This window comes from Saccopteryx leptura, chromosome 6 (assembly GCF_036850995.1).
Source record: "Saccopteryx leptura isolate mSacLep1 chromosome 6, mSacLep1_pri_phased_curated, whole genome shotgun sequence".
In the NCBI taxonomy this organism is placed as follows: Eukaryota; Metazoa; Chordata; class Mammalia; order Chiroptera; family Emballonuridae; genus Saccopteryx; species Saccopteryx leptura.
In genome coordinates this window covers 39,572,934-39,591,114 of record NC_089508.1, presented here as the reverse complement: position 1 = coordinate 39,591,114, position 18,181 = coordinate 39,572,934, and the positions used below count along the sequence as shown (strand labels likewise).

The window sequence follows — 18,181 nt, the reverse complement described above, 5'->3', positions numbered from 1 at the left end:
CTATCTTTTTGTTTATACTTTGGTTGCTCCACTACCACCCACCATGAAAGCTGGAATGCCCACTAGTGGGTGGTAGGGACCAGGTTGACTACCACTGGTCTAAGGTTTCCTTTACTGTAAAGGAGACAATTTAGTGTGTTAATATTAAAGTAATTTTGAAGCAATCAGTATGTTCTCTCCCGTCTTCCATTTGTTTGTGCAGTTGTTTCAGAACATACAGGGTTGGGCAAAAGTAGGTTTACAGTTGTGAGTACACAGTTTATTCTTGTCTTAATTATTGTATTATTTATTTGTATTAAAACTATAAACTTACTTTTTCCCACCCCTGTAAATAAAATGCTCAATAGATAAGCCTTCTCCATCTATAATTCCTTAATAACAGGGATAGAGTTCAGTGTGCAAATGTCTGTGACACAGCACTCTTCCAGGGTCATTCCTATTCTGATAGCCTTTTGACAGTGAGTAAAACTTTTTATTCATATAGATTTGCTCTTGCCTCACAATTTTATTATATGTTAATCTAATTGGTTTGGGCAACTTCAGTGTTATAAAGTATGAAGAATAGAAGACAGAGACCAAAACCCAAATATTCCAAGGTTTTTCTTTCTTTCTTTTTTTAAAATATTTTTTATTTATTCATTTTAGAGAGGAGAGAGAGAGAGAGAGAGAGAGAGAGAGAGAGAGTGAGAGAGAAGGAGGAGCAGAAAGCATCAACTCCCCATATGTGCCTTGACCAGGCAAGCTCAGGGCTTCGAACTGGCGACCTCAGTGTTTCCAGGTCGTCGCTTTATCCACTGCGCCACCACAGGTCAGGCTCTTCCAAGGTTTTAAAAAATGTACTGAGCCCTGGCCAGAGAGCTCGGTTGCATTGTCCTGATGCACAGAGGCTGTCAGTTCAATCCCTGCTCAGGACATATTCAGGAACAGGTCAGTGTTTCTGTCTCTCTCTCTTCCTCTCTAAAATCAATAAAGTAATATACTTAAAAATGTAATGAATGATGAAGAATCAGAATAATTTCATGGACTCAATTGCTATGTAATAAATAACAGTAAAACATTCAAAGACAGTGACTGGCAATGGGCCCATTAAAACTTTTTTTTTTTTAATTTATTGATTTTAGAATGGGAGAGGGAGAGAAAGAGAGAAACATGATTTGTGTTCCACCCATCAGTGCATTCATTGGTTGACCCCTGTGTGTGCCCTATCGAGGGATGGAATCCGCATTCCTGGCATATGGGGACCACACTCCAACCAACTGAGGTACCCAGCCAGGGCCGGTGGGTCCATTTTCATCCAAGGAGGTCCCACTAATCACCTCTAATAATTATTTCAAATAAATTTGAACAAAGTAACCTTCTTTTTAAAAGAAAACAAGAAAAAGGAAAATAATATAAATTATCATAGAGCAGTAGTCATTATCATGCTAATATAAAGCAAATGAAAGAAAGAATGAAGAAAAAAGTATGGAGAGCAAAACTCAGCAGAGTATTCATAAAAGAAAGCTTAAAGTAAATGTCTTTCTTCAAATAAATGTAATATAGTGAAGCAGTCAAACCAAAGATCCTTGGTTTTGTAGTGAAGACAGGAACAAGCTGCGGTGGTCCCACGCTCTGTGCTTTAAGGGTCCATCAGTATAAACTAATCCTCTGTAGGTTAAATATAGGTCTGAAGGGCTTATAAAATGTTGTCAAAGTTCCTGCCACATCACTTGAAAATGACTTTCTAAGAAAAAAAGGAACAATAATAGTTCCCTTCCAAATGGCTTATCTGTATTTCTCTCTCTCTCTGGAGAGAAAACTTAATACTAAAACAGAAGGAAACTGGGGACAAATGTAACTAATAAATACTTTTATTTTAAAAAGTCCAGGCAGGACACACAGGCCGGGGCCCTGCAGGCCATTTTCCAGCTGGCACGAAGGCGAGGCAGGTTTTCCTGGACCTGCGGGTTAGGTGGCCTGCAGCTAGCAGGCTCTTGCAGGAAGGTGAGAGGAAAGCGCTGTGATTGGCGTTGGGTCTGAGCGGCCTCCGGGTGCTCAACCCAGCGGGCTGCCCCGAGGAGCCTCCAGGAGAAGCCTCAGTGGACTTCCGGATCATCTGGACACAGTGTAACAGAGGGGCCTAGACTCCTTAAGGGGGCAGCGTGGACACTTAAGGCCTGTGGATGCTGTACCCGTCACAACCCCCGCAGCTCCACAGCTTTCTGGTCTGGTCGCCTGGTGCAGGTTTGGGTTCTGGACACAAACAGCCACATGTTTTCTGCTGCTGATTGTGGCCAGCCAGGCCCTGTCTGCGGCTCCTGTATCCAGAGCAACAGTGGCGCCCTTGAGGAGCTCAAGACTGCTCCTCGGCCATCCTTGAGGGTAGGGTGGTCCTGGAAGAGCTAAGCAGGGTGGTGGCAGCATTGCCTGAAGATAAGAGAAAGGTCCTAAGCCCTATGGTTTTCCATGGGAAATTGCTGATATGTGCTGGAAATTGTTGTTTTCTTGTTTTTGTGGAGACATTTTCAATTAATTACAAGCCAACTTTATGTGGAAAGAGAGAAAAAGCTTTTTCTAGAACATTCTACATTAATATGAGAAAATGTAAACTATTTGAAAAATTTAGCTTCATACAAAAAGGTATGAAGGCTTAGAGTCATTAAAGGATTCCAGCTCTGAGAAGGAGTCAACAAAAGCTCAAAATTTGGAGGCAGTTAAAAGCTCAATAGTTCCAAATCTGAATTTGAGGAAGAAATACTCTTTCTAGAAAAAGAGTCAAAGGAAGAGAAATCTAAACATTTTGAACAAGATGAATTGTTGATGGATAATTAAAAAAAATACAATCCTTTGAAGATGAATCAAAATCAGTCAAATCACAAGTAGTTGAAGTCAAAACAACCTTCAAAATACTTTAAATAAATGGAGAACAACTTACGACAGCTATAAAAGATGCTTTGACTGAAAATTCCCAATGTCAGAAGCTGAAGAGTGGAAAGGACAAGTGAGTGATTGGACAAACAAAATAAAATCTGAAGACACCAAAGTATATGCAAAACAATCTTCTATGTGATAAAGAAAATCAGATCAGACCTCTGGCTGAACACTTGTTAAAGATGGAAGATTAGGCTGCTGTGCTTGGGGAAGATTTAACGATAAGGAATTGGAAGTGAAGAGTGGTTCTGAAAACGGTGCAGTTGTAGATAATCAACCAAAAGGAGCTTTGAAGAAGCTGATTTATGCTGCTATGTTAAAGGCTTCTTTAAAAACCTTAGAAAGAAAAAGAAATCAAATATACACTCAATTGATTTAGAAAAAAAACAAAGGAAGCTTATAGAGTATTTAAAAATCCAGACTGAATAAGTATCTTTGCAGTCAGAAAATGAACATCTTGAAAATGAGAATCAAAAGCTTTTGCACAAACTTAAAGTAATGACCTAACTGTATCAAGAAAATGAAATCGTACTTCATAGGAAATTAACAGTAGAAGAAAATCACTGGTTAGAGAAAGATAAAACTTTCTAAAGCAGTTGAAAATATCAGCTATGCCTGACCAGGTGGTGGCGCAGTGGATAGACCATCGGAATGGGATGCAGAGGACCCAGGTTCGAGACCCCAAGGTCGCCAGCTTGAGCACAGGCTCATCTGGTTTGAGAAAAAGCTCACCAGTTTGGACCCAAGGTCGCTGGCTTGAGCAAGGGGTTACTCGGTCTGCTGAAGGCCCATGGTCAAGGCACATATGAGAAAGCAATCAATGAACAACTAAGGTGTCACAACGTGCAGTGAAAAAACTAATGATTGATGCTTCTCATCTCTTCATTCCTGTCTGTCTGTCCCTGTATATCCCTCTCTCTAACTTGCTCTCTGTCTCTGTAAAAAAAAAAAAATCAGCTATGCAGCTGAAGAGCTGGAGACCTATAGAGAGCAAACCAAAGATCTTGAAGAATTGGAGAAAACCTTTCATTCTTGTTGGGCCGATAAAATGTATTATGCTCATGTTGTTAAAGATGGCGCTGCCCAGGTGGAGGCCTGTTGCCCAAGTGATATTAATGTGTGCTGGGGGCGGGCTGTGGCAGGCAGGATCCTTGTAGCCTGGAGCTTGGCTTTAGGACTAAGCCTTTCCCACTCTTTTTGATGTGGGGTGGTACAGTCCCATCATGCTTCAGATAAGTGACTTTGTATTAGAGACTTCCCAATTTTGTATATTGGATTAAAGGTTTTGATTTCTACACTATAAATGGGGCAGACCGGGAACTTGCTCTCTAGTTCCTGAGATTAGCATTAGAGCAGAGAGCAGGTTGGAGAGCAGAGTAAAGCCACGTGGAGGAGAGGAGAGGCAGCCAAGATGGCGGAGTGCTGAAAGAGAAGCCAGTTAGTGCAGAGTTTGTGTAGAGAGAAGGAGATGGGATACAAAGGAGAATGAGGCTAGTGAGCTAGAAACCTTTGATTCTAGGAAACTCGGATAAGTCAGTAGCTTTGTGAGCACTGGATGAGTGGGTTTTGGAGCCCAGTGTGTGTTTTTACTTGCTCGCCGGTGCAAGCTAGGATTAAAGATGATGGCCCACCAGTTCTTGGCTCCGTTTTTTCATTACTATCTGTCCGAATCTAATGCGAACCTGCATGGGCCAGGCGGCTGTGATAGTGACCTTGGATACTGGCCTTACAATTCTTATCTAGGGCAGATTATTTCCCCTGAGAAAAAAGCACCTAATTGGTGGGCAGCTCAGACTGCTGAAAGAAACCTCAGTGTCTTACCTTAGACAAAAATTAATGAAAACAGACTTAAATGTGAACTTTTAGAAAAAAGATCATTATGCATTTGATGTTCCAAATACAACACACTCCATATGGTCCCTCACCATTGGGGTTACTTCATCTGAAATGAGAGCATTTCTCTCATCTGATGAAATTTCAAATCAGAATTCTTCTTTAAAATTGAATCTACTGACAACATTAGAAACACCCAAACCTATAAGAATTTTTATGGTTTATTTGAGCCACACTGACAACAATTGATAGGAAGAAAAATCGCAAGGCATTGAGAAAATGCACCTTATTTTATACATTACAGTCATGGAGGAGGCATCAAGGGGTTACATGAACTCCACTGGTGACAGATTAGGGAGGTGGGAGGAGGCAAAATGGGGAAAGCTCTGGGATTGGATAAAAAGTAAACTGAATAGACACATACTTTTACATTGGTGCATTTGGATAGCTAGCAGTTAATAACACAATAACTGGAGTTTTGTGGTTCCTGCTCTGGTGGGAGATTGTGTCATGAAAGGTCTAGAGAAAGGAAATTACGGTACCTTGACCTTCCTATATTATTGTAGTTAATAGTCAGGCTTAGTTAAGGTCAAGATTGACCTTTGTCGAGGAAGCTATCAGCAGGGACATAACTACCAGTCACAACTCACTTCTAGTTAGGAAGTTAGAAATGTCAGACCATGCAATGTGGTTACTTTTAGGTCTCTAGAGTTTGTAAGGCTTAGGTCTGAGTGTGTAAGGCCCACCATGCAGGCCTTCCCTGAGCTTGTCAGGTTCAGTATGTGGCCCCTTTTCCATCCACATCTTTACTGTTGCTTTTTGAAATGTTACCAGTGTTTATGTGCTTTCTGAATCAATGCTACATTTTTGTTTTGTTCTAGGTATTTAAACCACGTCAGAGCTGCCTCTCCACAGGACCTTGCTGGAGGCTATACTTCTTCTCTGGCTTGTCACAGAGCACTACAGGATGCATTCAGTGGGCTTTTCTGGCAGGCCAGTTAACCTTTATTTCTCCTTTGCACAGTTTGGACCTGGGAGCAGAACTAGAGAGCTAGCAAAAGTAAAACAGACTTGTAAAACTGGCCCTCCGCAGCTGCCAAACAACAGTATTACCATAGCAGCTGTGCTAAAGTATTTATAAGGAGAAATTTTCAGAACTAAGTGGAGCAAATTAGTGGATAAATATTTGTTGAAAAAGTTTTTTTTACTTATATTTTTTTGAGAGGGATTAAAGCTGGAAGCCTCATCTGATGGAAGATAAGAATAATTTACCTATGTATATTTGAGCTTGACAGACTTGTAAAATCTTTTTAAAAATAAAGCTAGACTTTATGTTAAATTTTGTGGGTTTTCTCTTATTACAGTGTTTTACTTGAACACATTATAAAATGCCATTTTGAATACGACATTTAGTGTTAATATCCAAGTCTATTATTTCTTCTCATAAAATGTTCCTTTTTTTTTTTTCTCCAATGTCTTCTTAATACTAGTCGAGACAAGTGTATATATTTCCTTCTACCAGCAGGTTATGGCAAGTAAAATCTGACCTGTGATAATGACACTCTGTTAATATTAAGGACTCGGCCTGTTTTGAGCAGTGGAAAGTGAGACAAAACTTGACCAAGGTGTTGGAGTTCCCAGCTGTGAGTTGCTCTTAGGATAAACCAGAGAAGAGTATTAACCTGCTTTAATGACAAATTCAAAGAAGTAAGTTAATAAAATTTAATACTTTAATGGTACCTTTCACCTTAAAAGTGAACTCGTTTTATGATGAAACCTTGGAGACTGGACTGGTTGCATTTTAAATGAAATTTCCCTGTGAGACTCTGATGTATTATTTTCTGTTGAAACTTCAAAAGCGTTTAGTATACTCAGGCTTTTGCTTAAAGAGTTTGAATGTGGATAGCATGAATATTTTTGTAGGATCTCAACCTTGTATGACTCTGTTACAAAGAGCACTGGATATGGGACATAGTTTCTCTAATAAATAAAGGGATTTCCTATCAAATCTCCATCACAATAGATGTCGATTTTATGGGTAGAAAGTTATGTAAAACAAGTTTGGTTACATTGGAATGGAAAATCCTTATTTAACAACTCCATCTTATTTGGCTAAACAGGTATTAATTTCAGGAGTAAGTCTTCATTTTTATAGTACTTTTGATTATCTTTGATAATTGAGAAGACATAGGCATTGAATAATTAAGTACACCAAGGTCATACAGACAAGTTAGTAAAAATCAAGCATTAGAAAACGGGGTTTTTGTTCTTTTTTCTGTCTAGTTTTATCTGTATGCTACCAGGGTACATTCTGTTTTCATATCTATTAGTACTCCCCAACTGAGGATTGGCATTTTCAGTAAAATCTGTAAGTCTATTCAGAGAACAGTGAGAACTTTAGAACTATGTATGGTTAAGGCTTTCCTCTACTCAGCTGCCAAAGTTAGGTAACCAGTCTTTTTTTTTATCTTAATAAAAAAGCAAAACATGTTTTATATTAAACAAATGAACAACAACTAGAAATGTACTGGAATGACAGTAGAGTGCAAGGGGCAGAATGGCACAGCTGGACTGCGTGACATTAAACCTCAACTCTGGTACTCATTCGCTGTAAGACCTTGAACAGTTTATTTGATCTCACTGCATTTTATGATGCTTAATCAAGATTTGGTTTGAGGTATCCAGTCTTTAAAAAAAGAAACACTATTACTACTTTCTGTTGCCTTGCATGATGTATTTAAATGGAATTAACAAATTAACAGAACATTTCAAAAGCTTTCAAAACTTTTTGAGCCCACCTTATTATTTAATAGACAGAATTTAGAAGTTGTTAAATGATCCTGTTAGATAAAAGGGAACAGTGAAAGATAACCTAATAACAACAATTCATGGAATAACATATATATTCTAAAATGATGAGGTTATTCTCTATCCTTCCAATGACTTCCTCTCTGAAACAGCAGGTTGTACAAGTCTTTCATATACATGAATTTAAGTCTTTTAAATATGTACTAGCACAGAAATAATAGCTAACAACTGAGCATGTGTTGAGCATCATGCTTCCTGCTTTGTGTGTTTTCTAATCCTTACAACAGTGCTAGTATTATTTTCCCAACTTTAACAGATGGAGGAGCTGAGGCATAGAAAGGGTAAGTAACTTGCCAAAGGTCAACACAATTTAAAAGTAGCATAGTTTGGATTTCGATCCAAGTGGTGAAACTCCAAAATTCATGCTCTAGAGATTACCATCAGGTTCAAATTTATAAACAGCCACTGCTTAAAATCAAGTCTTGAGTAGACAGCTTTTTTTTTTTTTAAATTTATTTTTTACAGAGACAGAGAATAAGTCAGAGGGATAGACAGGGACAGACAGACAGGAATGGAGAGAGATGAGAAGCATCAGTTTTTCATTGCGCATTGCAACACCTTAGTTGTTCATTGATTGCTTTCTCATATGTGCCTTGACCGTGGGCCTTCAGCAGACCGAGTAACCCCTTGCTGGAGCCAGCGACCTTGGGTCCAAGCTGGTGGGATTTTGCTCAAACCAGATGAGCCCGTGCTCAAGCTGGCAACCTCGGGGTCTCGAACCTGAGTCCTCTGCATCCCAGTCCGACGCTCTATCCACTGCACCACCGCCTGGTCAGGCTAGACAGCTTTTTTTAAGACTTCAAAAAAATTTATAGGTCAGGTATCTAATTTTTTTATGAGATATGTATGATATCAACTAAATAACTTTCATAAACCCTGGCCGGTTGGCTCAGCGGTAGAGCGTCGGCCTAGCGTGCGGAGGACCCGGGTTCGATTCCCGGCCAGGGCACACAGGAGAAGCGCCCATTTGCTTCTCCACCCCTCCGCCGCGCCTTCCTCTCTGTCTCTCTCTTCCCCTCCCGCAGCCAAGGCTCCATTGGAGCAAAGATGGCCTGGGCGCTGGGGATGGCTCCTTGGCCTCTGCCCCAGGCGCTAGAGTGGCTCTGGTCGCAACATGGCGACGCCCAGGATGGGCAGAGCATCGCCCCCTGGTGGGCAGAGCGTCACCCCATGGTGGGCATGCCGGGTGGATCCCGGTCGGGCGCATGCGGGAGTCTGACTGTCTCTCCCTGTTTCCAGCTTCAGAAAAATGCAAAAAAAAAAACCCTTCATAATATCCTTGAGAGAAGTTTCAAGAAATTATGTAAAACATGATTGACTATTAATGGTATTGAATACATTTACATCATAATTAGGATGCATTAATACCTAGTATTTCTTAATTTCTTTCAATAAATATTTGATCTAAGCATCTCTAAGAATTTATCTTTAGGCTGTCAACAGGTGGTCAGATAATCATTTCAAATTAAGGTGGCACAAAACTCGTCAAAAATTAACAAACTTATCCTTGGTGGATTTGCTCAGTGGATAGAGCACCTGTCTGATGTGCTGATGTCCTGGGATCCATCCCGGGTCAGGGCGCATGTGAGAAGCGACCATCTGCTTCTCTTCCCTACCTTCTCTCCCTTCTCTCTCTCTTTCCCTCTCACAGCCATGTGGCTCGATTGGTCTGAGCATTGGCCTCATGTGCTGAGGATAGCTCGTTTAATTTGAGCATTGGCCCCAGGGGTTGCTGGGTAGATCCTGGTCAGGGCCCACATGGGAGTCTATCTCCCCTCCTCTCACTTAAAAAAAAAATTAAGAAACTTTAAAAATTATATTTAATGAGTTTTCTAACTCATTTTCTAGTAGATTCATCAAGTTTAGTTACCAGGTATCACACCAGAACTAATCACATGTTCACTTATCCACTCTGAAGGAAATGGGGGAAGGGCTAAAATGTTAATGGAAGCATTTAAGGATTGTTTTTTTTTTTGCAACTATGCGCTGTATATTTTGTCTAAGGCATGACTAAATGGATATAGGAATATTACCACTTTACATGTACAAATAAGAACATCATTTGTACCCACGGTTAATATTTCTAATTTAGCACAGGGGTCGGGAACTTATGGCTCATGAGCCAGATGTGGTTCTTTTGATGGCTGCATCTGGCTCGCAGATAAATCTTTTTTTTTTTTTGTATTTTTCTGTAGTTGGAAATGGGGAGGCAGTCAGACAGACTCGCACATGCGCCCGACCAGGATCCACCCGGCATGCCCACCAGGGGGCAATGCTCTGCCCACCAGGAGGCGTCGCTCTGTTGCAACCAGAGCTATTCTAGCGCCTGAGGCAGAGGCCATAGAGCCATCCCCAGCTCCCGGGCCAACTTTCCTCCAGTGGAGCCCTGGCTGCGGGAGGGGAAGAGAGAGACAGAGAGGAAGGAGAGGGGGAGGGGTGGAGAAGCATATGGGCGCTTCTCCTTTGTGCCCTGGCCGGGAATCGAACCCGGGACTCCTGCACACCAGGCCGACGCTCTACCACTGAGCCAATCGGCCAGGGCTCGCAGATAAATCTTTAATAAAAAAAATAATAACGTTAAAAATATAAAACATTCCCATGTATTACAATCCATTCATTTCCTACCGCTCATGTTCATGGTTGTGGGTGGCTGGAGCCAATCACAGCTGTCCTCTGGGACAACACCAAATTTTTATTGGATAATGCGTAATGTACACAGGTCGTTGTATGGCTCTCACGGAATTACATTTTAAAATATGTGGTGTTCATGGCTCTCTCAGCCAAAAAGTTTCCAGACCCCTGATCTAGCACATTAATATATAGCACTAGAAGAAAATTTCATTCCTACTTTCAAATTAATTCTCTTCACCTAGATCAGAGGAAGGCAATTTACCCCTAGTCAAATCCAGCTGCTGTCTGTTTTTGTATGTTCTGTAAGCAAAGTTTGATGTCTGTATTCTTTTAAAGTTTGAAAAACACCAAAAGATTAATATACCTGTAAGGCCAGTAGCCACGGCCACCATCACAGCCGCCTGGCCCATGCAGGTTCAGGTTTGATTCGGACAGATAGTAATGAAACAACGGAGCCAAGAACTGGTGGGCCATTAGCTTTAATTCTAGCTTGCGCCCAGCGGGCAAGAAATACACACAGTGAGAAAACACTTTCCTTTCCATTCAGGGCTCCCAAAGCCACTGACTTATCCGAGTTTTCCTAGGATCAAAGGTTTTACCTCACCAGTCTTATTCACCTCTGTTCCCCATCTTCTCTCTGCATGAACTCTGCACAAACTGGCTTCTCCTTCAACACTCCGCCATTTTGGCTGCTTCTCCTCTCCTCCACGTGGCCTTTCTCTGCTCTCCAGCATGGGCTCCTCCTAGGACATAATTACTCTTTTTCTGGATGTAAAGCCAGTAGCCATGGCCACCATCACAGCCGCCTGGCCAGTGCAGGTTCACATTAGATTTGGACAGTCGGTAATGAAACAGTGGAGCCAAAAACTGATGGGCCATCAGCTTTAATCCTAGCTTGCACCCGGCGGGCAAGTAAAAACACACACTGGGGACTTTGGGTGATGAGAATGCAGCATAATCAAATGTCAAAATAACCTAGAGATGTTTTCTCTGAACATATGTACCCTGATTTATCAATGTCACCCCATTAAAATAAATAAAAAAAAACACAACAAAAAAGACACACACTGGGTTCCAAAACCCACTCATTCAGTGCTCACAAAGCTACTGACTTATCTTTTTTTTTTAATAAATAAATTTTTATTAATTTTAATGGGGTGACATCAATAAATCAAGGTACATATATTCAAAGAAAACATGTCCAGGTTATCTTGTCATTCAATTCTGTTGCATACCCATCACCCAAAGTCAGATTGTCCTCTGTCACCTTCTGTCTAGTTTTCTTTGTGCCCCTCCCCCTCCCCCTCTCCCTCATTCCCTCTCCCTACCCCCGTAACCACCACACTCTTGTCCATGTCTCTTAGTCTCGTTTTTATGTCCCACCAATGTGTGGGATCCTGCAGTTCTTGTTTTTTTCTGATTTACTTATTTCACTCCGTATAATGTTATCAAGATCCCACCATTTTGTTGTAAGTGATCCAATGTCATCATTTCTTATGGCTGAATAGTATACCATGGTGTATATGTGCCACATCTTCTTTATCCAGTCTTCTATTTTTTTTTTTACAGTGATTAAATCCTTTAATCAAACTCTTGGCCAATACAGCAAGAATCCATAAAAGAGTAGTGTCCTTAACAAGTTCACCAAGTCCAAGTAGGCCCCAACACCATGCCAAGTCCCTGAAAAATGCAACCCAACCCCAGTTCAGTCTGTTAGGAGCTGTCACAAAGAGCAGGAGTCCAGGAAAAGTCCACATCCAGGAAAAGTCCTCATGGCACTGGAATTGTTGTCACCATTCTATACTTTGCAGCTCACGTCCAAATCCCAATGACCGCTGCTTCTAGCTGGTAATGATTCAGGTAGACTGGAAAAGCCATCTGCAGCATGTGTGGAGATGGAGCTTCTGTTCTCCTCTGCCTGGAGAGATGAGACCAGGTTGCTTTTCCCTGGAGCTCTGCGACTGTGGCTTGGTAAAAAGAACCTTGAGATACACTAAGCAGTCTCGGTGTGGCTTCTTCAGTGTTCCTTGAAGAGTCCTCTTAGTGTAGTCCAAAGTTGGTTTTTCCAGATGATAGTTCTTAAAATTATTTTGTAATCCACTTTGGTTCTGGGAGGTGGATGTTGGTACGTCCGCCTACTCCAGAGCCATCCTGACTTACCTGAGTTTCCTAGAATCACAGGTATCTACCTCACCAGCCTTATTCACCTCTGTTTCCCATCTCCTTCTCTCTGCATGAACTCTGGGCCATTAACTTTAAGCCTAGCTTACACCTGGCGGGCAAGTAAAAACACACCCTGGGCTCCAAAACCCACTCGTTCAGTGCTCACAAAGCTACTGATTTATCCGAGTTTCCTAGAATCAAAGGTTTCTAGCTTACCAGCCTTATTCACCTGTTTCCCATCTCTTTCTCTCTGCACAAACTCTACACAAACTGGCTTTTCCTTCAGCACTCCGCCATCTTGGCTGCTTCTCCTCTCCTCCACGTGGCCTTACTCTGCTCTCCTTTCTCTGCTTTCTCCTCTAATGCTAATCTCAGGAACCAAGACAGAGCAAGCTCCTGGTCTGCCCCACTTTATACAGTGTGTCCGTAAAGTCATGGTGCACTTTTGACCAGTCAGAGGAAAGCAACAAAAGACGATAGAAATGTGAAATCAGCACCAAATACAATGAAAACTCTCCCAGTTTCATACCTATTCAGTGCAGTTCGATGTGGGGTCATGCACAGATTTTTTAGGGTTTCTTAGGTAGCTACCCTGTATAGCTTCTACAGACTCGTCACTGACTGATGGCCTACCAGAACAGGGTTTCTCCACCAAACTGCCTATTTCCTTCAACTGCTTATCCCACTGAGTAATATTATTCCTATGTAGTGGTGCTTCTTTATAAACGCGCCGATATTCACGTTGCACTTTGGTCACGGATTCGAATCTAGGGAGCCACAGAACACATTGAACTTTCCTCTGTACCATCCACATCTCGACTGGCATGGCCGTGGGCTACTCTGCTGTATACACGGTGTTATGTCATCATTTGCACATGCTGCCACATCATCCTACAGAAATTGGGAGGGTTTTCCTTTTATTTGGTGCAGATTTCACATTTCTATCATCTTTTGTTGCTTTCCTGTGACCGGTCAAAAGTGCACCATGACTTTATATACACACTGTAGTGTGGAAATCAAAACCTTTAATCTGCCTGACCAGGTGGTGACGCAGTGGATGGAGCATCGGACTGGGATGCAGAGGACCCAGGTTCGAGATCCCAAGGGTGCTAGCTTGAGCGCGGGCTCATCTGGTTTGAGCAAAATCCCACCATCTTGAACCCAAGGTCGCTGGCTCCAGCAAGGGGTTGCTCAGTCTGCTTAAGGCCCGTGGTCAAGGCACATATGAGAGAGCAATCACTGAACAACTAAGGTGTCACAACGAAAAACTGATGATTGATGCTTCTCATCTCTCTCTGTTCCTGTCTGTCTGTCCCTGGCTATCCCTCTCTCTGACTCACCCTCTGTCTCAGTAAATAAATAAATAAATAAATAAACAAACAAAAACATAAAACCTTTAATCCAATGTACAAATAGGGAAGTCTCTAATATAAAGTCACTTATCTGAGGCATGATGGGATTCCTCATGAGAGTGCATCATGTAACACCCTATATCATGTAACAGTCAAGAGTGTGGGCAAAAGGTTAGTTTTAAAACTAAGCCTTAGGCTATAATAACTTTGCCAGTTTATAGCCTGTCTCCACACACAATGCAAACTAGAAGCGAGGCAACATATATATATTTACAAACTTATTTGACCACCACTGGAACGTGATGTCTCTTCCTTTTTAAAACCTTTTGGTGGTGAAAGCCCTCCCCCAACACACATTAATATAACCATGCCCATCCCAAGCAAGAAGGGCAACTAATATTATCACCTGGGCGACGGGCTTCCACGTGGATGGCACCATCTTTAACAAAGTGAGCATAATATATTTCATCTGCCCAATAATACCTTTTCTTTTTTAAACAAGCAAAAGTTTATTTAGAAAGTCACAGCGGTAGAAGTGAATTGTGGAAGAAGTGAGCCAGCTTGTGGGCTCAAGAAACAAGTCACAGAGGCAAAAGTGGGGCCCTTTGAACTTAGGAGAAAGAAAGTACTGTATGCACCTGCAGGACAGAGAGAAGGACTTGGTTTCCTGCTTCAGAGAGAGGCGCTGGGGAAAGAAGCGGGTAGGGAGGTGCATGAGCATGGATGTGTGTGTGAGAGAGGGAGAGAGCTATGTCAGTATACTTTTTAACATGTGAAAAGTATACGAAATTCAAACTTCAGTCTCTATAAATAGATTTTTTTTTAACAGTGTTTATTGCCTATGGTTGCTTTTGGGCTACTGTGGCAGAGTTGAGAAGCTACATCCCCTATTGGTTACAAAGCCTAAAATACTATCTGGCCCATTACAGAAAGTTTGCTGAACCTGACCTACATACTTCTCCCTGGGAGGGTAGGAAGGGGAAGAAAGTTAGAAATCCCAAACTAGCAAATCGTGGTTGAATTAGCCCTCAAGCTCTTGCAGAGGATAGGTTTGGTTGAGTTTCAAAAGAATTTTTTTTTTTTTTTTACAGAGACAGAGCGAGAGTCAGAGAGAGGGATAGATAGGGACAGACATACAGGAACAGATTGATGAGAAGCATCAATCATCAGTTTTTCGTTGGGGCACTTTAGTTGTTCATAGATTGCTTTCTCATATCTGCCTTGACCGTGGGCCTTCAGCAGACCAAGTAACCCCTTGCTCAAGCCAGCGACCTTGGGTCCAAGCTGGTGAGCTTTGCTCAAACCAGATGAGCCCGCACTTAAGCTGGTGACCTCGGGGTTTCGAACCTGGGTCCTCCACATCCCAGTCCGACACGCTATCCACTGCGCCACCACCTGGTCAGGCTCAAAAGAATTTTAAATGCCTTTAGATAAGGAATAAAGGCTCTAATTCTTTATTTCCTTAACACTTAACACTTCTTATTATTTATTGTCTTCGTCTATTTGTATTATCTGCTTGGCTTCTAATTACTAACTCTTCAATTTGAGTTAGTAATTGACTTGGATCATCCTCAAATGTCTTCTGTAGGGCTAGACAGTACATATTTTAGTTTTTGTGGGCTAAGAGGCAAAATAGAGAGCATTGAAGTAGGTACTTCTATAACAAGAGACAAATAGGCACAATTTTTATTTATTTGTTTGGGTTTTTTTTGATAGAGACAGAGAAAGACAGAGAGAGGGACACAGACAGACAGGAAGGAGAGAGATGAGAGGCATCCATTCTTCTTTGGGGCACCTTAGTTCACTGATTGCTTTCTCATATGTGCCTAGACTGGGAGGCTGCAGTAGAGTGAGTGACCCCTTGCTCAAGCCAGCAACTTTGGGCTCAAGCCAATGACCTTGGGCTTCAAGCCAGCGACTATGGCATCGTGTCTATGCTCCCATGTTCAAGCCAGCGACCACTCATTCAAGCTGGTGAGCCTGCACTCAAGACAGAGGAGCCCATGGTCAAGCCAGTGACCTATTGGTTTCAAACCTGGGTCCTCTGTGTCCTAGTCCAATGCTCTATCTATTGCGCCACCACCTGGTCAGGCACAGTTTTTAATTATAAAAAAATGCATTTGAGTATACATTTTGTAATTTGTTTTTGGGGGAATAGCATTTTCTTTAATTGGGGTTCTCAGTGTTTCCTATCCTTAAAATCAATTGTAAATAATCACCTGTTAACGGTTATCTGTAATAAGATGCTGCCTAATACTGATATCACTACAGAAGCATATGATACTGAGCATATTCATCACTTGGAAGGCATTTGTATAACTCTTAGATTCTTCCTTTCATATCTGCCTTTTAGATGTTACTACATAGCACGTTATTCAGTTTCAATAGAAGATTAGGAGGAAGCTCAATTATAGTTAAATGGATTTTGAAATACATAAATTTCCTTTATATCTGCACTGAGGTTCCAAAAATGCTGAATTCAGAAAGTATAGCCACTGCTAATTAGTGTAAGAAGGGAAATCTTCTTTCTTTTAATTTTTGATGGCATAAAAAATGTACATCACAGGATATCGTGATTCAGATGTTCGCTGTTGAAATAATTACTGTTTGCCTTGTAATTATAGGTCGAAATCTTTAAACAATATTATCATCTTTAGCAAAAACCAATTTCCAAAGCCATTCACTGTTCTAAGTGTCGTGGTTAAGTACAGTTCTTCTTAAGAAAAATTTCAGTCTTGACCCTGATCTAAAAAAAAATGCAGTCAGACTTTACAGTTGCTAAACAAATCAATTAGGTCAAATAAGTTAGGAAATTCAGCTTCAATTTCTGACAAAATTCAAGGACTACAGAATAAAGTCCATGAAACATGAAATTTACCATGAATGCTCCTGGTTCAGTTACATATAATAGATTCAAATATTTTCTGCAAAATACTTGCTGGTGAAGATAGTGAATAACTATTGATTTTAAACATCTTACATTTTCATAAGCTTTGTAAATTTCTCCAACTTACCAGCATTATTATAACATCTTAGTAGATTCTACTTCAGGTTGTCCAGAATTAGTTTTCTCAACTGCTTTGAAAATATTTACCAGGTAGATGTTCCTTGCAGAGTATTCAGGGGCTAATCCCCCCCCCCCCGAAGTGAGAAGTAGGGAGGCAGAGAGACAGACTCCTGCATGTGCCTGACCAGGATCCACCTGGCAAGCCCACTCAGGAGTGATGCTCTGCCCATCTGGATTGCTCTGTTGCAACCGGAGCCATTCTAGCGCCTGAGGCAGAGGACATGGAGCCATCCTCAGCGCCCAGGCCAACTTTGCTCCAATGGAGCCTTGGCTGTAGGAGGGGAAGAGAGAGAAAGGAAAGGGGGAGGGGTGGAGAAGCAGATGGGCACTTCTCCTGTGTGCCCTGGCTGGGAATTGAATCCGGGACTTCCACACGCCAGGCTAATGCTCTACCACTGAGCCAACAGGCCAGAGCCCAGGAGCTAATTCTTTTGCAACTTCAAACTCACAATTGATGCCTCAAATAAACAAGAACTGAGAAGTACTGGCAACAGGTATCAACTCATCAAGTGTCAAAGGACCATTTGGATGCATTTACCTTTTTAATTGACTATTGAATATTGATCCTATTGTTCTCAACTCTGAGCAGTTTTTCTTTCCAAAATACCAATAGTCTTAAAACGTTTACTTTCGCTGGACACATTTCTTTGGCAGCTGCATTCAAACACAGTTAATTCACAATGTGAATGAAAAAGGGACCACACGCTGAACCTGACAAGCTCAAGGGAGGCCTGTATGGTGGCCTTGCAAACTCAGAACTAAAGTAACCACACAGGATAGTCTGAAATTAAAACTTTCTAATTAAAAACAGTTCATGGTGGGTAGTCATGTTCAAGGGAGGTATTTTTCTCTAACAAAGGTCAATGCTTACCTTAATGGAGCCTGTCTGTTGTCTTTTGCATCTATAAGAAGGTAGCTGATAACATGCCTTTGAAATGTAAGGTAATCTTTTCCTGCCCCACTCAGGGCAGGCATCTCACCAGAGCAGAAACCAAGAAACCCCCTGATTGTTACTATCATGTTAACTACCTTATCCCCGCCTATATAATAGAAGTTTCAGTATATACATTTTTATTTTTTACCCAACCCAGAAATTTCCCCACTTCTATTTTTCCTGCCTCCTTAATCTATCACCAATTTCATGTAAACCCCCAACCCCTGATACCTTCCCCTTTGATTCTAATGTATAAAATAACTAGTCAAACTGTGATTTTCTGGAGCATTTTCTCAATCCGTTGAGACTTTGCTTCCCAGCAGTTGTTGACAGTTTGGCTCAAATAAACTCATAAAAATTCTTACATGTTTGGGAGTTTCTTACGTTGACAACAATTAGTGAATTAAATGGCTGTCCCTGCTT

At 41.4% G+C, this 18,181-nt stretch overlaps 1 protein-coding gene and 1 pseudogene across 1 annotated transcript in view; both read left to right on the top strand.

The window, feature by feature from the left end:
- MNAT1 (MNAT1 component of CDK activating kinase) overlaps positions 1-6,082 on the top strand; it is a 231,124-nt gene extending 225,042 nt beyond the window's left edge. The window contains exon 8 of the mRNA XM_066388454.1: positions 5,625-6,082. Coding sequence (XP_066244551.1) covers positions 5,625-5,745 — 121 coding nt within the window. The 3' untranslated portion in view covers positions 5,746-6,082. The remainder of the gene's footprint in view (positions 1-5,624) is intronic.
- LOC136375839 (melanoma inhibitory activity protein 2-like) lies at positions 877-5,452 on the top strand (annotated as a pseudogene).
- Positions 6,083-18,181: the final 12,099 nt, after the last annotated feature.